This window comes from Rhododendron vialii, chromosome 3a, assembly GCF_030253575.1.
Source record: "Rhododendron vialii isolate Sample 1 chromosome 3a, ASM3025357v1".
Lineage (NCBI taxonomy): Eukaryota > Viridiplantae > Streptophyta > Magnoliopsida > Ericales > Ericaceae > Rhododendron > Rhododendron vialii.
This window is the reverse complement of record NC_080559.1, coordinates 15,100,301-15,127,101: the sequence shown is the minus strand read 5'-3', so window position 1 is coordinate 15,127,101 and position 26,801 is coordinate 15,100,301. Positions and strand designations below refer to the sequence as shown.

Below are 26,801 nucleotides of genomic sequence, written 5' to 3'. Positions count from 1 at the left end.
TCCTTTGTTGTCCCAGTGGATTCTAAAGTCAACACTCATTTGTGGCCAGTGTGTCTAATAACACTAGAATGGCCACTGGCTTTTGACTTTGTCATCTGCAATCAACTCATATATAAAGGATTAAATTTACGCTTGTAATGGATACTTTTCTTTTTCAACAGCATAAAAGAAAAAAGTTTTGTAACTTGGGGAGTTTATATTTGTTGATTTTGCAGGCTATGAAAGTTGTAAACATGTTAAAGCTTAAGGAAGAATTTGATTACGAAAGTTTATGCCGGAAGCTTGAGAATCATGTGGATCATCTAACTGCTGAGATTGATAGGCAACTAAAATTGAGGGACAAGGAGAGAATAGAAATGGAAAGAAGTCTCAAAGAGTATCAAGAGTCCTTTGCTAAAGCTGAAAAGAGTTTGGTTGCAAGGTCTGAGGTAGTTGTCTCTCCTGCTAAAAAGAGCTTGGTTGCAAGGTCTGAGGTAGTTATCTCGCCCTTTTTAGGAAGTCTTGCATTTTGAATGCAAAAATTAAAGTACTAGCATGAATTTTTTTCAAAATTTTTTTACACCAATTTAAAGATTTCATTGAGAAGAAAAAGTTGGTGTAAATTTTTTTTAAAACAAAATCTCATTAGTACCTTATTTTTTGCTTACAAAATGCACGGTTCTCCAAAAGGGCGAGCAATTTAGGAGGGAGGGAGTATATTTTTTGCAGCTTCATTTGATGATATTATTTTCTGGGCTTCAGTTAACACTGTTTAACCTTCTTGCTTATTTGTCTTTTTTTTGCTATTGGCACTCCTATTTTCTTCTTTTCTTTTTATTTTTGTTGGTGTATATGACTTTCTTTAAAACTGTTGCACTTAACTGCAGTTTCTGCAGAAGGAGAATGCTCATCTGGAAATCGAGCTAGAGGGAACACTAAATGAATTGAATCGTCTAAAAGATCAAAACAACTTTATGCATTCTGAAGTTGCACGATTAGAAATCAGTCTAAAGCACAACAAGGTATATTATACATGTAGTTTCCTACTCTATTACTCTTCTACTATATCCTTCTGGTTGTTAATTACTATTTTGTAAGTATGAGTATATCTGTCTAGCTGTTTTGTTGTATGTTAAACTAATGTATTGTTTAGCAACATGCAAAGACAAAACTCGGTGGTTTTCTTTTTTGGTGCTTTCTCTGAAAAATTATTTTGCACTTGTCATATTAAGATCCTTAAAGAATAACCGGTTTGTGGCTGTGATAGTCAAACCATATTTAGAAAGAAGAGAGGGAAAGTGAAAAAATGAAAGTTATGAAACCAAAAGTAAAAGGTGTGCCTTTCATTTATTGAATGAAGTTCTCAAATGCACTGTCAAAAGGTTATGCCACTGCAAAGGGGGTAAATTCATTTCTCTTGCCTTCAATATATTGAATTATGTCATGATTGTTCTATCGTAACTCAAGCTTATGTTTTTAAAAGGTGAGACCAGCACTTTCAATCATTAAGATTTTAACAAAGACAGTGGTCTTGAAAAAGCAACTCTTATCACATTCATGGCGCTATTCTAAGTGAGAATATCGTATTAATGGCAAAAAAGTTTACATATTCTAGGTGAAATTAGGATCAAAAAATATTTGCAGATCAACGATTTCAAAAATATATCTTTATATTCTCTATTTAATTGGAGAGGTCTTTTGGTAAACTACGAAATAGGCACAACTTGGTTCATTTTGGCAGGCAATAATAGCTTGATATACATTATGGGGTCCAATTTGTAACAGCTTAAGCTTTTGGGACAATTAGTAAAAGCCTTGGTTTTGGGTTGTTTAGGTTCAAGTCCTTTCGTTTGCAGTTGTTTCATGTTTGCATTATCCTACGATGTTGGCATCTCCGTGAGCAAGACGGGATTGCCTACAAGGTAGGGAGCTGGATAGCTTAACATTTATTATTGGGTTTATTTTCCAATAGTTATAGTTTTGGGACAATTGATAACGTAATAGTTTCGACTCCTTTTAGATGGTTTCACTAAGGGTTCTGGTTTCTCTATTTGTAGCAATACCAGCTTGAAAATTCATCAAATCAAAAAGCACTTGCTAATACCACAGAAATGTACGAGAAGAAAATAGCAGAGTTGATGAAGCAATTAGAGCATGTGAAGGCTCACTCTGGAAGTGCTGAAGAATTAAATGCGATGAAGAAGCTGTTAAGTGATCATGAAAAGTCAATGCAGGTTACCTATCGAAGTGAATATGGCAAGGACAACATGTATCTTTGTACCTCAAATTCACATATTCAATTTTTTAATAAATCATTAGTTGGGGCTTCATTTTGGCAAGAGTTTTAAGTAGTTTCCTTTTCGATAATCTAAAACTTAAATTTGTGAAACTTTAAATGCATTCTGACACATCCAATGTCTTCGTAGTGGCTTATCGCCCATCTCTACACCTAAGAAGCACAAATACGGACATATGACACTCATCCGACAAGACACAAACAAGTGGATACGTCATTTCTTCAAAAATTAGGACACCGACAAGTTGCAGACAATTTGAATGAACAATATGTTCTTGTATTATTAATGTATCTTATGAGTTCATATAACATATCATGAATAATTCTGTCAAATTAAGATAAAGCCTAAATACAATCTTAACATTAGATAGATAGAAATCAATGCCATTAAAAAAAGGAAGATAGAAATCAAAAGTTGGTGTAAAGTGTTTATGCACTGAACATGTATATAATTTTGATGCTGGCCAATTTTCAAAATGTGTTCTTACCGTGTTCCAAGAGTGTCCCCAACATATCCAAATAGAAAAACATAATAGAAAAATTAGACACGCATTTAGCCTTGTTAGACACGTGTCCAGAGATTGTTGTGTTGTGTCCGCAATGGACACATGTCGGATACGGAAATGCGAGGCTGGTAGATGTGTCGTGCTTCTTAGGTCTGCAACAAAATTCTAAACGCGGTGTTTTTGTTGCTCCTAGTTTCATCTAACAAAAATGCATAGTTTGATGTTCTCATCTTTCTTTATCTCTTATCAGGTATACCAAATAGCAAATTCTACATATGAGAAGGCTCTTGCAGACACAAATCAGATGTATGAAGAGAAAATAGCAGATTTAATTCAGAATCAAAATGGTGAGATTGCTCATTTTCAGAGTGTAGAAGAAGAATTGGATAAGATGAAGAAGCTTTTGAAAGATCATCAAAACTCAAATCAGGTTATGTTTGTCTTTATTGAAGTAAGAAAACCATGGGGTTTTGTTCTTCAGTTTATGTTATGCTCCATGACTGTTATATTTCTTTTATTCATAATAAAAGCAGTAGCACAATATGGCAAAAAATCAAATCTTATGTGTTGCATACAACAGAAAATAGTGATCGAATCTAATAGTTTTGACTTTTGAGATCTAGACCTAATATGAAAAGATAGGCTATCAAAAAGAGTCCCAACACCACTAATCCACTTTCCTCGCTTACTACCTTCTACCATGTCCACTAACAGAATAGTGCAATACAACTAATAAAAACTGGTTCAATTTCTCTCATGTTTAACAATATGCATATTCTTCATTGGAGCAAAATTACCCTATGATAACCCTCATGATAAGCCAGAGATTGAGGAATATTGCAAACATACTTGCAAAGTAATGCTTGTAGAGGTCTAGTACGTATAAGGCATTCCAAGCAGCCATCTAAGTTGACAAGGCCGATGGATGCTTCTCGAATGACGGAGCCTTTTTCAAAAGTTAATGGAAAATAGGAAAAGACTTCCTCAAATTAATTTAAATTTGTTAGGAATGTTCCAAGGAATACTAATAACCTTTGGTAGTTTTTTTTCCACAAATTCACAGAGAGAGAATCAATCTTTGATCCTAAGGTAAGTATAAAGTAAGAGCTTTGAGACAAGAATGAAAAAGACAAATGATGAAAAGGAAAAAAGCTAATGAGAAATGAAAATTATCACATCTCCTGAGTGTGTCAGGATCATGCTTTGCGTTATTTTATATATGCCCAAAGCAATGAATCTGTGTATTCTCCAATTGTCTTGAGTAAGTTTGGTCCAACAAAGTTCCAAAAATGATAGGACATTTGGAACAGAGTCCAATGTGTGTTGAGGAGTATTAGTGAGTGTCGGTATCTGACACATGTCCGACTTTGACAAGGAACCTCCTTAGCAGTGTCCGTGTTTCCTAGCAATAGCTGGGTAAGGAAACAATTTAGTTCCTTTAGTAAGATGGATCATTACGTGTAAATGCAACAGTTCCTAGCTATGTCATACACTATAGTAGGCAATGATGGTTGTGGAATTGTTGCAGTTTCAGACTCTTATTATCATGGTTTTGCTCCATATCTACATGCTTTTCTATACATATACCAAGAAACATCAACACTTCAACGACTAGTTGTTTGAGTTTTTGTGTCATGTTGATATGTGTTAAACCTCATACAGTTCAAAATATTAAAATTTGTAGCACCACACACTTCTCAAAGGAAAGGTGTCTTGCTCCTGGAATGGATGGGAACACCCTATCTAATATCTTTTTTTCTTAATACATAGATGTATGAGAAGAAAATTGCAGAGTTGATGAAGCAATTAGAGGATGAGAAGGCTCACTCCGGAAGTGTTGAAGAACAGTTAAATGCAATGAAGAAGTTGCTAAGTGATCAAGAAAAGTCAATGCAGGTTAACTATCGAATTGAATATGGCAAGGCCAACATGTATCTTTGTACCTCCAATTCAATTAATCCATTTTGTAATAAGTCGTCAGTTGGCATTTCAGTTTTGGCAAGAGTTTAAAGCAATTTCCTTTAGATAAATCAAAACCGCTTGAGAAATGCTTTATGTGCATTCTGACACATCCAATGTTTTAACAACAGTTTATCATCTATGTCTACAGTGAAATTCTAGAAGCGGTTCAAGTTTTTGTTGCTCCTAGTTTTCATTTAACAAAAAGGCATAGTCTGATGTTTAATTTTTCTCTCTCTTATCAGCTATACCAACTGGCAAATTCTACATATCAGAAAGCTCTTGAAGACACAAATAAGATGTATGAAGAGAAAATAGCAGATTTAATTCAGAATCAAAATGGTGAGATTGCTCATTTTGAAGGTGTAGAAGAAGAATTGGATAAGACAAAGAAGCTTTTGGAAGAGCATCAAAACCTAGACCAGGTTATGTTTATGTCTTTATTGAAATAAAATAACCCATGGGATTTGTTCTCTAGCTTATGTTATGCGCCATGATTGTCACATTTGTTCTATTCATAAAAAAACAGTTGTACAATAAGCTGAAAAACCAAAATCTTATATGTTGCGTAACATAACACATAGTGATCAAATCTAATAGTTTCACCGTATGGGCCTAATCTGAAGGGATGGGCTATCACCAAGAATCCTAACATGACTAATCCACTTTCCTCGCTTACTACCTCCTACATATCCACTAACACAATAATGCAATCACGCTAATAAAAATTGGTTCAAGAGAACGCACGTTTAACAATATACATAACCCTCATGCGAGCGAGGTTACCCTACAAGAAGAGTCTAGTTGCGTAAGATAAGTCAGAGTTTGAGGAATTTTTCATAAACATACCTATAAATGATGCTTCTAGAGGTGTTGTATATATAAGGAGTTCCAAGGAGTCATCCACCTTGAGAAGGCCGATGTATGATTCTCAAATAATATGGCCTTTTCCAAAAAAATGATAGGAAAATAGGAAAACACTTCCTCAAATAAATTAAACTTTTTAGAAACTTCCAGTGAATACTACTTCAATGAGCGAGACTCTGATACCAAGTAGAAAACAAGAAGGAAAAGGACAAAAGGAAAAAAAGAAAAGAAAATAGAGTAAAGCTGATGAGAGACGGAAAACCATCACGTCTCCCAAGTGTGTCGGGTTCATGCTTTGCGATTTCTTATATGCGTCCAAAGCGATGAACCCATGTATTCTCTAATTGTCTGGAGTACGTTTGATCCAACAAAATTCCTAAAATGATAGAACACATTTGAAATAGTATCCGATGTGTGTTGAGGAGTATTAGTGAGTGTCGGGATCTGACACATGTCCAACTATGACAAGAAACTTCCTTAGTAGTGCATGTGCTTCCTAGCAATATCTTTGTAAGGATACAATTAAGTTCCTTTAGTTAGTTGGATCACACATGGAAATGCAACAGTACGTGGATATATTATCCACAACAATAGGGAAGGATGGTTGCTGAATTGTTGTAGTTTCAGGCTCTTATCATCATGATTTTGTGCTATATCTTCACGCTCTCTGGTATATATATATATTTGTATTATACCAAGAAGCATAGGCACTACAACAATTAGTTGTTTACGTTTGTGTCTGCCATGTGAAGACCCTCATATAGTCAGAAATATAAGAATTTTGTGGCACCATCTCAATAGAAAGTTGTCTAGCTCTTGGAAATTGGATCCGACCATCCCAACTATCTCACATCTTTCTTTCTTACCTGCAGATGTACAAGAAGAAAATAGCAGAGTTGATGAAGCACTTACAGGATGAGAAGGCTCACTCTAGAAGTGTTGACGAACAGTTAAATGCGATGAAGAAGCTACTAAGTGATAATGAAAAGTCAATGCAGGTTAACTATTAAAGTGAATATAGCAACAACAACGTGTATCTTCGTACCTCCAATTCAAATAATCCATTTTGCAATAAGTCATAGGTTGGCGTTTTAATATTGGCAAGAGTTTAAAGCAGTTCCCTTTTAGATACTCGAAAACCTAAATCAAAATTTCCCAAGAAATATTTTATATGCGTTTTGACAGGTCCAATGTCTTCATAATGCCTTATGTTTTCTTTTTTCCCCATCTAACAAAAAGGAATATTCTGATATTTTCATTTTTCTTTATCTCTTATCAGCTATACCAAATGGCAAATTCTACATATCAAAAGGCTCTTGCAGAAACAAATCAGATGTATGAAGAGAAAATAGCTGATTTAATTCACAACCAAAATAGTGAGATTGCCCGTTTTGAAGGTGTCAAACAAGAATTGCAAAAGACAAAGAAGCTTTTGAAGGATCATCGAAACTCAAACCAGGTTATGTCTATGTCTTTATTGAAGTAAGGTAACCCAAGGGTTTTGCTCTTTAGTTTATGTTCAATTTTAGGGTAATCGTAATAGGGAGAAAACCCATCATAGTTAATTTCATTCAACGAAAAATATATATGTACAAGCTGTATAATAATTACACTATGGTCCTAGATACTTAAACTAATTACATGATAAGACACATAATTGCACTAGATACAAATAGATCTATCATCTAACACTCCCCCTCAAGTTGGTGCGAAGATATCAATCAAGCCCAACTTGAACACAATAGGATGAAAACTCTTGCTACTCAGCCCTTTTGTGAATATATCAGCTAACTGATCTCCAGATCTCACAAACGGCATACATATCAAACCCTCATTCAACTTTTCCTTGATAAAGTGTCGATCAATCTCTATGTGCTTCGTTCTGTCATGTTGAACGGGATTATGAGCAATGTTAATGGCAGCTTTATTGTCGCAGTAGAGTTTCATTGGAACACTGTAAGCAAATCCCAAATCAAGTAACAAAGTTTAGAGCCACAAGAGCTCGCAAACACCATGAGCCATAGCTCTACATTCAGCTTCTGCGCTAGACCTAGCGACTACCGATTGCTTCTTACTTCGCCAGGTAATCAGATTACCCCCAAGGAAAGTGCAATAGCCAGAAGTAGAGCGCCTATCATCCACAGAACCAGCCCAGTCAGCATCAGTGAATGCCTCCAATCGCAAATGGCCATGATTAGAGAATAGAATTCCTTTTCCTGGAGCTGATTTCAGATACCTCAAAATACGATAAACTGCATCTAGATGTGATGTACGAGGATCATGCATAAACTGACTAACAACACCTACTGCATAAGTAATATCTGGTCGAGTGTGGGCCAAATATATTAGTCGACCCACAAGTCGCTGATACCTTTCCTTATCAGTACGCTCCCTCACATCTCCACTAAGATGATGATTCGCCTCAATAGGAGAATCTACAGGTCTACAGCCCAACATACCTGTTTCTTCCAAAAAATCAAGTATATACTTGCGTTGGGAAATAAAAATACCTCTATCAGACCTCGCTACTTCCATTCCAAGAAAGTATCTCAATGATCCCAAGTCCTTAATCTCGAACTCTTGAGCTAGACGAGACTTAAGGTTATGAATCTCACTCACATCATTGCCTGTCATTATTATGTCATCAACATAAACAATAAGGACAGCAATCTTACCATTACTTCGCCGGATGAACATCGTATGATCTGCATGGCTTTGCTTGTAACCAAAACTTAACATAGCCTTAAAAAACCTGCCAAACCAAGCTCTAGGTGACTGTTTCAGCCCATAAAGTGCCTTCTTCAATCTACACACCTTTCCTTCACTTGCAGGAGAAGAGAAACCTGGTGGAATATCCATATAAACTTCCTCCTCTAAATCACCATGGAGGAATGCATTTTTCACATCAAACTGTTGAAGAGGCCAATTCAAGTGGGCAGCACACGAGAGGAGAGCTCGCACAGAATTCATCTTCGCTACCGGAGCAAACGTCTCCTCATAGTCAATACCATAAGTTTGAGTAAAACCTCTGGCAACCAGCCTTGCCTTGTATCTCTCAACTGTACCATCAGCCTTTTGTTTAATAGTGAACACCCACTTACAGCCCACTGGTTTCTTCCCTCCTGGAAGTGACACTAGATCCCAGGTGCCATTCTTTTTCAAAGTTGTCATCTCTTCTATCATAGCTCCTTTCCACTTAGGTATCTTGAATGCATCTTGCCAATTCTGTGGAATAGATATAGAGGAAAGAGAAGAGACAAAGGCATGGTACGAAGGAGACAAACGGTCATAAGAAACAAACTGTGAGATAGGATGTTAAGTACAAGATCTAACACCTTTTCGAATAGCAATAGGAAGATTGTCAGGATCCATAGGAGGAGGTTCAATAAGAGAAGAATCATTACCAGAAGAGTCAACTGAGGAATCTGGAACTGGAGTGGGTGATTGTGATTGACAAGGTGGTAACGTACATGAAGACTTTCCATTTTTCCGTCTAGCATACCTCTGTAAGCCAGCTCCCTGCAGTCGTCGTCGTGCAGGTAATTGTTCCTCAATGTCACCACCAATATCATGTGTTTCCCTTTCAACAGATAATGGTTCCTCTCCAGTGTTTTCCTTTTCCCCCTCACTATGATCATAGAAAAGTTTCTCCCCCTCACTATGATTATAAAAGGTAAACATCTTTTCCTCCTGCTGATGCTCCCCCTGAAGAGATGGTTTGGAGGGAGAATAAAAAACCTCTGTTTCCCAAAAGGTAACATCCATAGAGACAAACATCTTTCTCGAATAAGGATCGTAACACTTATAGCCTTTTTGGGTAGGAGAGTACCCAACAAAAATACACTTATGGGCTTTATGTCCTAGCTTGCCCTCAGAAGGTTTTGGGGCATGAACAAAACACACACAACCAAACACCCTAGGTGGAAGAGTCGTAACTCGACAATTACTTGGCAGGCACTCAATGGGTGTTTTAAAATTAAGGACACTGGATAGCATACGGTTGATAAGATATGTGGCAGTTAAAATAGCTTCTCCCCATAAGTATTTGGGAACATTCATAGTGAACAAAAGGGATCGAGCCACCTCAGCAAGATGACGATTTTTACGCTCAGCGACTCCATTTTGTTGTGGAGTGTCAACGCAAGTCGTCTGAAAAATAATACCATTATCATCAAGATATGTCCGAAAAATCTTATCAATATACTCAGTCCCATTATCACTCCGAAGAATTTTAATATTTGTATCAAACTGAGTGCACACCATCTTATGAAAAGATTTGAAACAGGAAAATACTTCATTTTTTGAATGGAGTAAGTACACCCATGTGGCACGAGAATAACAATCAATAAAAGTAACAAACCATCGATAGCCCTTTAAAGAAGTAACAGGAGAAGGACCCCAAACATCAGAGTGGATAACCATAAATGGAGAATCACTTCGTTTATTAATAGGTGCATAAAAAGAGCGTTTATGTTTCCCAAACTCACAGGCTTCACAAAAAAACTGATCCCTAGGACAATGTTTAACTAAAATAGGAAAGAGTTTTTCTAATATCCCAAACGAGGGATGACCTAATCTACGGTGCCACCGATGTAACAAAGAAAGAGTGGAACTCATATCTACTCATAAAGCTTGTCCACATGATAAAGACGGCTGAGATGGATGAGGTTCATGCTCCAGATAATAGATACCACCATGTGCTTTACCACTGCCAATCACCTTCCCCGTTTCCAGTTCCTGAAAGATACAGTGAGTAGGAAAAAATGTCACGGAACAGTTTGCAGAATGGGTAAAACTACTAACTGAAAGAAGGTTAGTGGCAAAGTTTGGAATATGGAGGACTGAAGAAAGAGAGATAGAGGAGAATAGCGAACGGAACCTTTCCCTGAAATAGCAGAGAACGACCCGTCTGCAATTCGAACATTATCCTTACCAGAACAAGTAGAATAGGAATCAAAAACAGAGGAACAACCTGTCATATGATCTGAAGCACCAGAATCGATAATCCAAGGAATACTGGATGAGGCAGTAAATGCACTAGCTGGAATACCTGAATGAGCAAAATAGGATGCAGTAGGAGCTGCTGTGGAAGTAGGAGCTATAGTAGAGAAAGAATCAGCTCGAGCCATAAGACGCCTGAGAGCTTTCATCTCCCCCTGAGAGAAACCGCCAACAGATTCAGAAGGTGACTGAACTCCTGTACTGAACCCAGAATCAGACAAGGTAGTAAACTCTGAAACATGTGCCTGAGCCTGAGAACGCCCGGGACCACGACCTCGACCTCCGCGTCCAGTGCCTCGCCCACGAGAAGGACGACCATGTAACTTCCAACAGAAATCCTTGGTATGTCCAGTGTTGTGGCAATAATCACACTGGAGTGACATACGGTCTATGGTCCCACTAGTAGTACCGTACTGAGACTTTCCACTGCCAGACCCAAACTGTCCCTGCGGAATAGCAACCAATGCAGAACGATCAGAAGAGGGAGCTTGTAACATAGCACCCCTTCTGCTCTCCTCCTGTTGAACAATGGCATAGGCCTCGCCCAAAGATGGAAACGGAACACGACCCAACACCTGCACTCTAATTGGATCATACTCCACATCAAGATCAGCAAGAAAGTCATACACACGTTCTTTCTCTATTCTTTTTAACCAAGCACCAGCATCAACAGAACAGACTGCCTGAAACCCCTGATAATAATCAAATTCTTGCCAAGCCCCACTGAGATCAGCAAAGTAAACAGCAACGGATCGATTGTGTTGATCCATAGTACGAAGTCGCTTACGCAACTCAAAACACTGAGCATCATTGCCCTGCTGAGAATAAGTCTGTTTGGCAATAGTCCAAATCTGATATGGAGTGTTAAGAAGCAAGAAAGGACTACGAATATCAGCCTTCATAGAATTAAACAACCAGGTCATGGCTAAAGATCGACGAGACTTAAACGTCTTGAGTTCAACATCAGTAGTAGGCTCAGTAACAGGGCATTCAATGAACTCAGACATCCCTTTAGCTTCAATAGCTAATGTAAAAGTACGAGACCAAAGTAAATAATTTGTGCCATCCAGTTTGATGGGACAAATATCCAATGAAGAGTTATCCAGAGTCCCTACACGACTCAACTCATCCTTGCCATTAGCGGAAGCCTGTTTTTTCTCTTCTTACATCTTGAAAGCAGAACAATAATGCCAAATAAACAATAAACAATGTTCCCAGCAACTTTAGAACTCCAAAAATAATAAATAAAGGTTCCAAAAGCCCTAGAACCTCAAAATCAACTGAATACCTTCGAATCTGACTGAAACAATGTTGAAACTCCGTGAGAGAAGAAAAAATAGATCCGATCGGCGAGAAAAAAAAAGACGGCGACAGCAGCAGATCTGATTGAAGCGCACTGTTCACTAGCACTGTTCACGCGACTATTCACGAACACTGTTCACGCGCAACAAGAAGAACGTCGTAGGTCGCCCAAGTTCTATCGCTCTGATACCATGTTCAATTTTAGGGTAATCGTAATAGGGAGAAAACCCATTAGGGTTAATTTCATTCAACGTAAAATATATATGTACAAGCTGTATAATAATTACACTACGGTCCTAGATACTTAAACTAATTACATGATAAGACACATAATTGCACTAGATACAAATAGATCCATCATCTAACAATCTTATATGGTGTTTACACCAGAACACATAGTAATCTAATCTAATAGTATTGTCCTACAGGCCCAATCTAAAGAGATGGGCTTGGTGCATGTGATAGCTATTGTCCTACAGGCCCAATCTAGAGAGATGGGCTTGGTGCAGATGGGCTATCACCAAGAGTCCCAAAACTGCTAATCCACTTTCCTCGCTTACTACCCTCTACCATGTTCATTAACAAAATAGTGCAATACAACTAATAAAACTGGTTCAGGTGCTCACAAGTGCAACAATGTCCATAACCCTTGTGAGAGCGAAATTACCCAACAAGAAGATACTAATTGTATAAGATAAGCCAAAATTGAGGAATATTTCACGAACATACCTAAAAATGAGGCTCCTAGAGGTCGTACGTATAAGGTGTTCCAAGCAACTATCTACCTTAACAAGTAGAACTGTGCTACACACACAGCAATCTGTGCACAGATTGTGCACAAATTTCATTGTGGGGCCCACCACGGGTCCCATACAAATCATCCAAGCCGTTCATTAAATGTAAAACATTTTTTCAAGGGTCCCCGTAAAAAATAAGCTCAATGCAATACCTATAGGTGCTTCATCCAACCATCTAACTTTTCATTCAGATTTTCGGATAATGAAAAGTTATATGATTGGATCGAGCACCTATAGGTATCGGATTGAGATTATTTTTAATGGGGACCCTTGAAAAAATGTTTTACATTTAATGAACGGCTCAGATGATTTGTGTGGGACCCGTGGTGGGCCCCACAGCGAAATCTGTGCACAATCTGTACAGATTGTATGTGTGTGTAGACTTTCTGTAACAAGTATGATAAAAGCCTTTTTGAAAAATGAAAGGAAAGTAAAATACTTAAATTAATTTAAACTTGCTTGCTAGTGAATACTAATAGCTTAAGATAGTATTATTTCCCCAACATCAATGAGAGAGAAATAGAGAATCAATCTTTGATACCCAAGTAAATGTAAAGTAAGAGGTAGAAAATAAGGAAATCAAAGAAGTTGGAAAAAAAAAGTTGATGAGAGACGAAACATCATGTCCTTGTTCGGTTTGGGTTTTGAAGGAGATTTTTAAGAGTAGTGAGTGGAGAGAAATAGATAAAGAAAGTTGATTGGGGACCGTGTGCAAGGGTTTTGAGACCCCCAAACGAACAAGCCCCGTGTGGAAGAAAGATCGTAGAAAGAAAGGGGCAGAAGAGAGACCAAGAACAAGTGAGTAATGTGCTGGACAAAGGCAAGGGTCTCTTACATAGGAGAGAAATTTCTGAAGTCTAGCTGGACTAAGGACATGTGGAAGGTCCTCAATGGCTAGTCATCTGAAGGTCATAGACCTATGAGGCTAGAGGTCAGACCAGTAGAGATGTGTCATATATAGGGGCTTGTGGGGGTTTGGCTAATTGGGATATTGATCGTGAGTGGGTTCCGGCTCTTTCCTCCGATGCTCTATGTGCCCACCGCCGGACTTGCAATAAGTCACTAGGGCTATGGAAGCCCAGTGACCTCCGACGATCAAGTTAGATCTAGGGAGAAGTGTATAGGTCTAGCCTTCTAGGGTTAGGGAAGAATGACATACCTCTTTAGGTTAGAATCCCTTCGCTTTTATAGACCTTGCTTTACTTGGTCCTCAAGCAAGTGCGTGAATGATACGCTAGGTAACTGCCTTAGGTGACGTATGGGATAAAGCGGTTATGGAGCACATGGCCAGATCAACCCTAATGATGATCCTCGTGCCATAACTGCCTTGGCCTACGTCATGAAGATACAAATGCCCGAGCATCCTGGATGCATGAGGATGGGGGAGTTGTCCGAAGCGTAGTGAGTCGTCGTGCCGTTATATACCGAGCAAAGTCTCCCTGATTGCCCGAGCTCTTAAAGAATGGCTCGGAGCTATGCCCCGGCAAGCATTAGAGACTAACCCCGAGGCGCTCAATAGGAAATGCCTCGGAGTCGGACCGAGCCCGCTTATTCTGGGCCACTACAGGTAACATTCATGTGAGGTCTAGGCCCTAGGCCTGATAGTCTACTGATCAGAAGTCACTGATACGGGTGTCAGGTGGTAGGTAGGTATAGTGATGTTTCAGTCTGGTTTCAGAGGTAGGTATGATACGAATCTCAAGAAAGCTTGACCTTCGGTTAGTAGATTTCCTTCTCTCTTCAAGACTGGTATGAGGTCTAAACCTCTGAGCGGGTTCTAGGCTCTTAAACAATCCCTTGAGCTCAAACCTCCATTCCACAATCCTCATTCGTTCTCGAGCAAGGCCCAAGTGTAAACCAGTGATCTCAGGAATATGTCGTCCTCATCCTAACCTTAGGGTTGGCCTTCAACTGTGGTGATCCTCGCTCCTGGGATCACCTTGTCACCTTCAGTCCTTAAGACTGAGTGCTACGTGCCCATAATGTTTTATATGCATCCAAAACAATGACCTGTGTATTCTCCAACTATCTGGAGTGCATTTGGTCCAACAAAATTCCTAAATGATAGGAAACATTTGGAATAGAGTCCAATGTGTGTTGAGAAGTATTAGTGAGTGTCCGTATCCGACACATGTCCGATTTTGACAAGGAACCTCTTTAGTAGTGCCTGTGCTTTTGAGCAATAGCTGTGTAAGAAAACAATCAAGTTACTTTTAGTAAGGTGGATCATTACAAGGAAACATCTCCAAATTGTCTTTAACATAACTGAAACTCAAGAAAATTTTCATTTTGGATTCTTAATTGTCTTTTACATTTTTAAGTGAGTTTTCTTTACCAATAATTAAAACTTCTTATCTTCTTTTTTTAACTCTAGATCCATGGGCGAAATGAGAGTGATAAGATTCTGGTGAAACTACAAGAAAGTCATGAGGTGAATCAAAAGACCGCGAACGAACTTGATTCTTTGAAAGCAGAATATAATGAGCTATTGACAGACAAGGTAAGGTTTGCATATGGTCTTGTATGGTTGTGCCTTTAACAGTTGTAGGCATAGGTACTAACGGTATTCTCATCTAAGCTCTCTCATCTATGCCAAAAGTTTTTTGCCATACTGAAATGTTGATGATGCACCAATGAAACTTCTTTCCTTTTGGCTAAAATTTGGAATATGTAGGCAATGTTGGTGGAGGAACTTAATGCAATGAGAGCCCTTCAAATTCAGGAAAAACAAAGGAAAGCTGTTGAGGCTGAGCTGGTTAGGTTAAAGAAGCTCGTTCCTGAAAATGGTGATGACTATGAGGTAAGTGGTTCCGTGCTTGGTTTTCTTCACATATGCCATCCATGTTCTAATGGTTTCCACTTTCCATCTAATTGTGTTCCACAGGACAAGAAGTCACACAAGAAAGAGAATAGGGCCAAACCACTGGTTTTACCTAAATTGAACCAATCAAGGGAGACAATTTCGGGACAAAGAGCCACAATTGCAAAGATTTGTGAAGAAGGCAAGAAATTGGTTTTGCTTTCCTAGGCCATATATAGGTGTTACTGTTATGTGACCAGGCTACTTAGTCTTTGGTATGACATCTAAGAGACCTGACTGAGTTAGCCATTGACATCTCTAAAGAGTGCAATATCCTGCATACATGCAGAGTAAAATATTTTTCAAATTATTCTGAAGATAACATTTGTACCCACAGTAACCCTCTCATGGAAAGTCTTTTGCAGCATATGTTCAACAACTTCCCCCAACAACTTACTAGGTTTCTCACAAGATTTTCTAATTCATGCTTCCAGTCGGGCTTGGAAAAATTTTACAATTGTTGACATCTGGAGATATAAATGCCCAAATACGTGCTGTGAAGGTGGTGGCTAATCTTGCTGCTGAAGGTACATACAGAGTACACTTTTTTGTTACGGTGTGTGCAAAAAGCCTGCCATTTAGCATGTCCGGAGTAGTGAGTCAACTGACCTTATGCATGCCTATTTGTAGAACATATATAGGCTGCTGACTCTCCAAATTTTACTAGGATTATGGAAAATGATTTGAAAACTGTCTCACTGTTGCATGACTATTCAAGACCTAAAAAACTGCTGATATCAACCCAATAACATATCACCAAGATTGACATGACCCGTAGATGACTCTTACCAAGGGTGGAGGCCCCCACTGGGTGTAAAACTGCTCTATAGGCTACACTAAAATTGCTCTTCGCAGTTGACCCCAGAGAAACTCTAAAGTTGCCCCCCAAACTGCACTAAAACTAAGTTCTTGTCCATGTTTTATTTGCCTCACTTATTGTTAGATGATGGATCTATTTGTATCTAGTGTAATTATATGTCTTATCATGTAATTAGTTTAAGTATCTAAGACCGTAGTGCAATTATTATACAGCTTGTATATATATTTTTTACGTTGAATGAAATTAACTCTAATGGGTTTTCTCCCTATTATGATTACCCTAAAACTGAACATGGTATCAAAGCGATAGAACCTGGCGACCTACGACGTTCTTCTCGTCGCTGCGTGAACAGTACTTTCGGGTGAACAGTGATCGTGAACAGTGCCGCGTGAACAGTGCGTGAATAGTGATCGTGAACAGTTATCGCGTGAACAGTGCTTTGTGAACGTTCTTCGATCAGTCGGGGTTTGCCGTCACCGTCGATCAGATCTGTTCTCGCCGATCAAATCTATTTTTTTTCTTTTTCAACACTGTTTCAGTCAGATCCGAAGGTATTCAGTTGATTTTTTTTGAGGTTCTAGGGTTTTTGGAACCTTTATTTATTATTTTTGGAGTTCTAAAGTTGCTGGGAACATTGTTTATTGTTTATTTGGCATTATTGTTCTGCTGTCAAGATGTCAGAAGAGAAAAAACAGGCTTCCGCTAGTGGCAAGGATGAGTTGAGTCGTGTAGGGACTCTGGATAACTCTCCACTAGATATTTGTCCCATCAAACTGGATGACACAAATTATTTACTTTGGTCTCGTACTTTTACATTAGCCATTGAAGCTAAAGGGATGTCTGAGTTCATTGAAGGCCCTGTTACTGAGCCTACTACTGATGTTGAACTCAAGACGTTTAAGTCTCGTCGATCTTTAGCCATGACTTGGTTGTTTAATTCTATGAAGGCTGATATTCGTAGTCCTTTCTTGCTTCTTAACACTCCATATCAGATTTGGACTATTGCCACACAGACTTATTCTCAGCAGGGCAATGATGCTCAGTGTTTTGAGTTGCGAAAGCGACTTCGTACTATGGATCAACACAATCGATCTGTTGCTGTTTACTTTGCTGATCTTAGTGGGGCCTGGCAAGAATTTGATTATTATCAGGGGTTTCAAGCAGTCTGTTCCGTTGATGCTGGTGCTTGGTTAAAAAGAATAGAGAAAGAGCGTGTGTATGACTTTCTTGCTGGTCTTGATGTGGAGTATGATCCAATTAAAGTGCAAGTGTTGGGTCGTGTTCCGTTTCCATCTTTGGGCGAGGCCTATGCCATTGTTCAACAGGAGGAGAGCAGAAGGGGTGCTATGTTACAAGCTCCTACTTCTGATCGTTCTGCCTTGGTTGCTATTCCGCAGGGACAGTTTGGGTCTGGCAGTGGAAAGTCTCAGTCTGGTACTACCAGTGGGATCATAGACCGTATGTCACTCCAGTGTGATTATTGCCACAACACTGGACATACCAAGGATTTCTGTTGGAAGTTACATGGTCGTCCTTCTCGTGGGCGAGGCAGTGGACGTGGAGGTCGAGGTCGTGGTCCCGGGCGTTCTCAGGCTCAGGCACATGTTTCAGAGTTTGCTACCTTGTCTGATTCTGGGTTCAGTACAGGAGTTCAGTCACCTTCTGATTCTGTTGGCGGTTTCTCTCAGAGGGAGATGCAAGCTCTCAGGCGTCTTATGGCTCAGGCTGATTCTTCCTCTACTATAGCTCCTACTTCCAGAGCAGCTCCTACTGTATCCTATTTTGCTCATTCAGGTATTCCAGCTAGTGCATTTACTGCCTCCTCTGGTATTCCTTGGATTATCGATTCTGGTGCTTCAGATCATATGACAGGTTGTTCCTCTGTTTTTGATTCTTATTCCACTTGTTCTGGTAAGGATAAGGTTCGAATTGCCGATGGATCGTTCTCTGCTATTTCAGGGAAAGGTTCCGTTCGCTATTCTCCCTCTATCTCTCTCTCTTCAGTCCTCCATATTCCAAACTTTGCCACTAACCTTCTTTCAGTTAGTAGTTTTACACATTCTGCAAATTGTTCAGTGACATTTTTTCCTACTCACTGTATCTTTCAGGAACTGGAAACGGGGAAGGTGATTGGCAGTGGTAAAGCACATGGTGGTATCTATTATCTGGAGCATGCACCTCATCCATCTCAGCCATCTTTATCATGTGGACAAGCTCTACAGGCAGATATGAGTTCCACTCTTTCTTTGTTACATCGGTGGCACCGTAGATTGGGTCATCCCTCTTTTGGGATATTAGAGAAACTTTTTCCTACTTTAGTTAAACATTGTCCTAGGGATCAGTTTTTTTGTGAAGCCTGTGAGTTTGGAAAACATAAACGCTCTTTTTATGCACCTATTAATAAACGAAGTGATTCTCCATTTATGGTTATCCATTCTGATGTTTGGGGTCCTTCTCCTGTTACTTCTTTAAAGGGCTATCGATGGTTTGTTACTTTTATTGATTGTTATTCTCGTGCCACATGGGTGTACTTACTCCAGTCAAAAAATGAAGTATTTTCCTGCTTCAAATCTTTTCATAAGATGGTGTGCACTCAATTTGATACACATATTAAAATTCTTCGGAGTGATAATGGGACTGAGTATATTGATAAGATTTTTCGGACATATCTAGATGATAATGGTATTATTTTTCAGACGACTTGCGTTGACACTCCACAACAAAATGGAGTCGCTGAGCGTAAAAATCGTCATCTTGCTGAGGTCGCTCGATCTCTTTTGTTCACTATGAATGTCCCCAAATATTTATGGGGAGAAGCTATTTTAACTGCTACATATCTTATCAACCGTATGCCATCAAGTGTCCTTAATTTTAAAACACCTATTGAGTGCCTGCCAAGCAGTTGTCGAGTTACGACTCTTCCACCTAGGGTGTTTGGTTGTGTGTGTTTTGTTCATGCCCCAAAACCTTCTGGGGGCAAGCTAGGACATAAAGCCCATAAGTGTATTTTTGTTGGGTACTCTCCTACCCAAAAAGGCTATAAGTGTTACGATCCTTATTCAAGGAAGATGTTTGTCTCTATGGATGTTACCTTTTGGGAAACAGAGGTTTTTTATTCTCCCTCTAAACCATCTCTTCAGGGGGAGCATCAACAGGAGGAAGAGATGTTTACCTTTTATAATCATAGTGAGGGGGAGAAATTTTTCTATGATCATAGTGAAGGGGAGAAGGAAAACACTGGAGAGGAACCAGTATTTGTTGAAAGGGAAACACATGATATTGGTGGTGACATTGAGGAACAACTACCTGCACGACAACGACTGCAGGGAGCTGGCTTACAGAGGTATGCTAGACGGAAAAATGGAAAGTCTTCATGTACATTACCATTTTGTCAATCACAATCACCCAATCCAGTTCCAAATTCCTCAGCTGACTCTTCTGGTAATGATTCTTCTCTTATTGAACCTCCTCCTATGGATCCTGACAATCTTCCTATTGCTATTCGAAAAGGTGTTAGATCTTGTACTCAACATCCTATTTCACAGTTTGTTTCTTATGACCGTTTGTCCCCTTCGTACCATGCATTTGTCTCTTCTCTTTCTTTTATATCTATTCCACAGAATTGGCAGGATGCATTCAAGATACCTAAGTGGAAATGAGCTATGGTAGAAGAGATGACGGCTTTGAAAAAGAATGGCACCTGGGATCTAGTGTCACTTCCAGGAGGGAAGAAACCAGTGGGCTGCAAGTGGGTGTTCACTATTAAGCAAAAGGCTGATGGTACAGTTGAGAGATACAAGGCAAGGCTTGTTGCCAGAGGTTTTACTCAAACTTATGGTATTGACTATGAGGAGACGTTTGCTCCGGTAGCGAAGATGAATTCTGTGCGAGCTCTTCTCTCGTGTGCTGCCCACTTGAATTGGCCTCTTCAACAGTTTGATGTGAAAAATGCATTTCTCCATAGTGATTTAGAGGAGGAAGTTTATATGGATATTCCACCAGGTTTCTCTTCTCTTGCAAGTGAAGGAAAGGTGTGTAGATTAAAGAAGGCACTTTTATGGGCTAAAGCAGTCACCTAGAGCCTGGTTTGGCAGGTTTTCTAAGGCTATGCTGAGTTTTGGTTACAAGCAGAGCCATGCAGATCATACGATGTTTATCCGGCGAAGTAATGGTAAGATTGCTGTCCTTATTGTTTATGTTGATGACATAATAATGACAGGCAACGATGTGAGTGAGATTCATAACCTTAAGTCTCGTCTAGCTCAAGAGTTCGAGATTAAGGACTTGGGATCATTGAGATACTTCCTTGGAATGGAAGTAGCGAGGTCTGATAGAGGTATCTTTATTTTCCAACGCAAGTATATACTTGATTTTTTGGAAGAGACAGGCATGTTGGGCTGTAGACCTGCAGATTCTCCTATTGAGGCGAATCATCATCTTAGTGGAGATGTGGGGGAGCGTACTGATAAAGAGAGGTATCAGCGACTTGTGGGTCGACTAATATACTTGGCCCACACTCGACCAGATATTACTTATGCAGTAGGTGTTGTTAGTCAGTTTATGCATGATCCTCGTACTTCACATCTAGATGCAGTTTATCGTATTTTGAGGTATCTAAAATCAGCTCCAGGAAAAGGAATTTTGTTCTCTAATCATGGCCATTTGCGATTGGAGGCATTCACTGATGCTGACTGGGCTGGTTCTGTGGATGATAGGCGCTCTACTTCTGGCTATTGCACTTTCCTTGGGGGTAATCTGATTACCTGGCGAAGTAAGAAGCAATCGGTAGTCGCTAGGTCTAGCGCAGAAGCTGAATATAGAGCTATGGCTAATGGTGTTTGTGAGCTCTTGTGGCTCCAAACTTGGTTACTTGATTTGGGGTTTGCTGATAGTGTTCCGATGAAACTTTACTGCGACAATAAAGCTGCCATTAACATTGCTCATAATCCCGTTCAGCATGACAGAACGAAGCACATAGAGATTGATCGACACTCCATCAAGGAAAAATTGAACGAGGGTTTGATATGTATGCCGTTTGTGAGATCTGAAGATCAGTTAGCTGATATATTCACAAAAGGGCTGGGTAGCAAGAGTTTTCATCCTATTGTGTTCAAGTTGGGCTTGATTGATATCTTCGCACCAACTTGAGGGGGAGTGTTAGATGATGGATCTATTTGTATCTAGTGTAATTATATGTTTTATCATGTAATTAGTTTAAGTATCTAAGACCGTAGTGCAATTATTATACAGCTTGTATATATATTTTTTACGTTGAATGAAATTAACTCTAATGGGTTTTCTCCCTATTATGATTACCCTAAAACTGAACACTTATTTTTTTACATCCCTCATTCATATACGAAAACCCTTGCTCCACCCCTGCCCCCTACTGTTACGCTCAGCAATTTACAAACTTGTCAAAATGTCAGTGACTTGTGTAAGTTTAGAGTAGTTGATAAATCACTCCACCTACATCCCAAGTTGGAAGATACATTGGAATGAACCCTAAACAAGTTACCAAACTTCTTAAGTGCGATCCCGGTGAGTTCTAAATTTGCTGCTCTTTTTTCTTTGTGATGCTCGCATGATGCGGTTCAAATCAAATGTCTAATAACCGGTTTTTCTTCGCTGTGCTTTTCAACCTAGAAGATTAATTTATTTCAACCGCGCCTAGGAAGACCATGTCTTTTTAATTGTTCGTTGACGGGAAGTTATTAGGGGAGGGGAAGATGGTTGCAAGGCTTGGATTCTAATTTATCACGAGTCAGGAATGTGGAAGAAAGCATGCAATAGCCCTTGTCTATAGAGTTCTTTTGATGGTGGAGGCTAATAGATCCCAAAGCTTTGTAATGCTAGCATACACATAAAAAAAGAAAAACCAACGATCAAATATCAAATCAAGGTCCCTGAAGACAGTTAACTGGTGTCAAGCAGTACTCAGACTTGGTTTGAAAATACTTCCACTCCCATGTCAAATGGAAAAAGCTGTCAAATCTTGTAATCATTCAAGGGAATGGTACAGAAGTATGACAAGTACACACATTCTGAAGTTTTGAAGAATTATTTGAAACTCTAATTATGGACTTGTAAGCACTCTTGGGTGGGGTGGGCCATCATTTGCCAGATCCAGAATGTGGTTGGGATTCAACCAAGTCCTCTTTTTTCATGCAAAGAATTCAAAAGGAGTGTGATTCTGTTTTACTTCTTTGCAGGCTTTATTGTTGAGATTGTTGTGATGAAGGAGTAGTACAGTCTGGGTTCTTTTGGTTCTTAAGTGAACTAGGATATATGCGATGGCATGTAAAATTTCAACAGAAAAATCAAGAACGATTCTAAATTTAATATATATCAATACTACTGTGCACTTATTCATTCTAGCTTTCCTATTTCATAAGCTCAGAACCTCCCCTTTCTTCAACTCAAAAAAGATTTTGAAGTCTTCTACCATCTGGTATGAAGCAAACTTATTGGATAGACAAGATTTGAGAAAGTTATTCGGCCATAAGAAAATCTTTTGTTCAGCTATATTGGCATAAAATGTTCGGTCTTGCAAGACACCCCGTCAAATTGAAACGTTTTCTAAGGACATGCCACTGCTACGCTCATTCCCTAATCGAGGAGAAATTTGATGTATGAAATGTCTGGGTAGCGCATATCAACTAAGCGTTCCTTTTCTTATGTTTGTTTTACCTTTTCGTTTCAGATATCAATCAGGAAAAGATCATGGAGGAAGGTGGTATAGATGCACTGCTCATGCTGTTGCAATCATGCCAAAATATAACCATACTTAGGGTGGCTTCTGGTGCAATTGCCAATTTGGCAATGAATGGTATTCAGAATGTTCTCTTCCTGTTTGTTTATTTTATAGTAATAAGATATGTACTTGGAGTGCCAGTTTTTTGACAGTATTATTAGTGAAGGGGTATATATTCCACCGGATTAGCAGCGATCAAATTAATAATGCCACACCCCCATCCCACTAAGTGAGTAATAATATCAGATTGAGAATGCCACAACCCCAGGGTATTATCTATCCTGGACTTTCTTTTTTATATGCAGGGTGTGGTTAATCCGAGTCGTAAAAATTTGAACCAAACATCGTTTATTTAGTCACCGTGGATGTATAGAGCAATACAACGCCATATCTGGTCAAACAAACTGGCCGGGCATGTGCATTTAATGAGGTGCTCTTTCAATTATATTGGTTCGTTTTCTTTTCCTTTTTTGTGTCTGGACAAAAATTATTTTAGTGTGAAGCCTGTTGGTATTGATATTGGTATACAAGACAAACCGATACCATGTTTACTGATGTACCATTTGAAGGATTGGTTGTTAGTAACAAGTTTTTTAGGCCTCGAGAATCGTTTCACTACCTTGGTCATCGACAGCAAATTACACCTTTCTGTTTGGATCTTTTGATTTTTCGGGAAATGTCTTAGTCTCCATTAACTGGTAACCATGTACATGTAAACCTTTGCTTTTCATATTTCTTTGGTCCTTCCGTTCCTCTACGTCCTTGCTTATTGTTATTTGAAGTAGAACGATCACAATACAAGTTCTTTATGACTATATGGCCTTTCACATTCTGAATACAAGTTGTTTTTTAAAGTTTTGTGGCTGTTAATTTCCTTATTTACAACTGCTTAAAGCAAATTTTCATTGTTCCTGGATTTGAAAATGCTCTATAGCAAGATGCAATTGTTCAGTTTAACACCAAGAATCTTGTTAAATTATCTTAGATATATCATGATAAAATGCATATGTAGAAGTACAGGTGAAGAACAGAGAGCAGATGTGTGATTGTGGAGCTGCCACATCTGCTTACAGTATGGGAGGAAGTTAATAGCAATATTCTCCTCTCATTGAGATTTATGGACCTTAGGGATAAAGATAAGATTGTTTGGATTTGACTCTCTTAAACTTACCCTCATCCCTTAATATCTTGGTCTGTTTGGCTCCACTTGGTTATTTGCTTACTTAATTGGAATCTTTTTGTGTGTAGTGAACTTTTTCCTCTTTCCGGTATACGATTAAAATCTTCAATTGGTGTTGACGAGAGGAACTGGAAAAGTTAAAAGAATAAAAGAGTCGATAATTGAAACAAAACTAATACCCAACAGAAAAATATGTGTTGTTGAATCTTATCTACAACATGTGTGCTTGAGCTTTTGTTAAAGTGTTTATCCTTTTCAATCATTCCAGAGGCGAACCAATGCTTTATTATGAACAAAGGAGGTGCGCGACTCTTAGCAAATGCTGCATCTAAGACTGATGATCCCGAAGCTCTAAGAATGGTAGCTGGAGCCATTGCCAATTTGTGTGGAAGTGGTAAACTAAAGTTGATTTTGCAAAAGGTCATGTTGTATTTACTTCCTGAATTGCTTCTGTAGGGACAGATTTAGGTGCCTAATGTATTCCCACCTCCCCTCTAATGCCTTAGTTACCATTGCAAGTCATAAGGAACATTTTGTTAATCATTTATACGAAATAAGTTTTCAAAGGCTGAATAAATGAAGCCTTGTTAGCATGGAATATTTCTGGGAGAATTTTGCTTTGAGTTGGTTGTATAGTGCAGGTTTGTCCTAGTTTAGCATGGTTCTGTTTCATTGTTCAGTGGTATGACCCTTTGTTTCCCTTGTATGTTGTCTCTTTTTGGTAATAAAACCTTTCTTTACCCACATAAAATAAAAATAAAAATGAACCCATGTTGCTGTAATTGTGTCTTAGGGACATTAGAAAAGTTATCTACATGAAGAGAGACTTTCATCTTGATGCATAGCTCTGTTTTATCATAATAGAGAAGTTACAACTGAAGCTCAGAGATGATGGAGCCATCAAGGCTCTATTGGGAATGGTCAGATCTGGAGATAGTGGTGTCATAGCCCAAGTTGCCAGAGGAATAGCCAACTTTGCAAAATGTGAATCACGAGAAATTTTTCAAGGTTTGTACAAATTGTATAGTGATTCCCATGGATAGATTTCTGTTCATTTTTAAGTGTGAACATGGGCATTTTTCCTCACTGCAGGACATAGGAGAGGCCGTTCAGTTTTAATGGAAGACAATGTGCTCTCATGGTTGATTGTTAACTCTACATCTGCATCGGCTTCTTCAAGTAGACGCAATATCGAGCTTGCTCTTTGCCATTTAGGTCAAAATGGTATGCTACTTTTTTACTTTAAATTTCATAGGTCCAGTGATAAAAAAAAAATGCTGGAATTATTTGCATTAATCTTTCTCAAACGTGTGGCTTTTCGGATAGAATGAAGCTTGTGATAGGGACAATTCTCCATGGACTATAAAAATTGGGAACTTAAAATTTGAATATAAAGCATGTGTGCTGCATAAAAAGAATGTTGCTCAAATTTAAAATTATTAGAATAAATGGAGTTTTTATCATTTTAATACTTGTTCTAAGTTTGTTGGCCAATATACCCACAGAAACGTGACATGCTTCTTTCACTTTATTTACAACCGCCGGTGCCATTCCCTTGATAGCTCAGAAACGATATATTCACAGTTCCTTGCTTGGGTGACATCTTTATTGTCTTTTCAGCAATAGATTGAGGTGTTCTATGCGTGCTTAAGATGACCAGGCTCAAACTTGCTTTGCTCCATAGATTGCTTAATTAGGCTAAATCTTCCCACTGATATCCATCCATGCATGATTGTTTCACTGCAGAACCTGTAACGTGGATAAGCATTGGTTGGACGTTTCTATATCAAATTACGTCCGAGTCTCATGTTTACCAAATTGTGACATTGTCCATTAGCTAGTCTGGTATAATGCAGATTGTAATTGTTAGGTGTAGCATTCTTCCTTTGTCAGTTAAAGATTTTTCAGGGAAAAAAAATTCCTTCACATTGTTAAGCCAATTTCTGTTTTCGCCTATAGGTAATTAATGACACTGGTTTTTTTATTCTTTTTTTTTGGGTAAGGGATTCATGACACTGGTTACTCATCTATTTCAAATGTTCTCAAAGTTGTGAATGCATGGATTACACAGAATACGTTTCAGAGTATTCGTCATCGAAAGGGCCAAGCTGTAAGCTTGTTACTCTGTCCAAAAGCTTCTGTTCTTTCCCTTTCTTTTTTGCGTTTGTATACTTTCATTGGCCACCTTAAGTACCCCTGTGAGAAATCCAGGAATCTTAATAAAGGACGACACGTTTGAAAATCAAAATTCTTACTATGAAGTAGAACAAATCAAGATTTTCCCATGCTAATATTTCAGTTTTTGTCCACGGCTTTTGGCAATCTAAGACTACATTGTCATATCTCAGTTTTTTCCCCCAAAAACATCGCGGAGATGGGTGCTATGGTGTTACTACAATTTGTACATTGGTTCTTGCCTAACATTGCATTATTTGCTATGGTGTTACTACAAGAAGTTCAATTTGTACATTGGTTCTCGC

At 38.8% G+C, this 26,801-nt stretch overlaps 1 protein-coding gene across 14 annotated transcripts in view; it reads left to right on the top strand.

Annotated features, from left to right (window-relative positions):
* Positions 1–26,801, top strand: part of LOC131318673 (kinesin-like protein KIN-UC) — a 36,950-nt gene that overhangs the window by 8,460 nt on the left and 1,689 nt on the right. For 2 of the 14 annotated variants that reach the window (XM_058348590.1, XM_058348602.1), the window contains 16 exons: positions 216–473; positions 867–1,001; positions 2,037–2,213; positions 3,032–3,211; positions 4,552–4,677; positions 4,986–5,165; positions 6,480–6,605; positions 6,887–7,066; positions 15,082–15,207; positions 15,382–15,507; positions 15,592–15,709; positions 16,002–16,094; positions 23,091–23,216; positions 24,590–24,715; positions 25,186–25,329; positions 25,414–25,545. In XM_058348590.1, coding sequence (XP_058204573.1) covers positions 216–473; positions 867–1,001; positions 2,037–2,213; positions 3,032–3,211; positions 4,552–4,677; positions 4,986–5,165; positions 6,480–6,605; positions 6,887–7,066; positions 15,082–15,207; positions 15,382–15,507; positions 15,592–15,709; positions 16,002–16,094; positions 23,091–23,216; positions 24,590–24,715; positions 25,186–25,329; positions 25,414–25,545 — 2,353 coding nt within the window. Of the gene's footprint in view, positions 1–215; positions 474–866; positions 1,002–2,036; positions 2,214–3,031; positions 3,212–4,551; positions 4,678–4,985; positions 5,166–6,479; positions 6,606–6,886; positions 7,067–15,081; positions 15,208–15,381; positions 15,508–15,591; positions 15,710–16,001; positions 16,163–23,090; positions 23,217–24,153; positions 24,569–24,589; positions 24,742–25,185; positions 25,330–25,413; positions 25,546–26,067; positions 26,649–26,801 lie in introns of those variants that run through there. The other 12 variants (XM_058348594.1, XM_058348593.1, XM_058348592.1 and 9 more) reach the window with 12 other exon arrangements.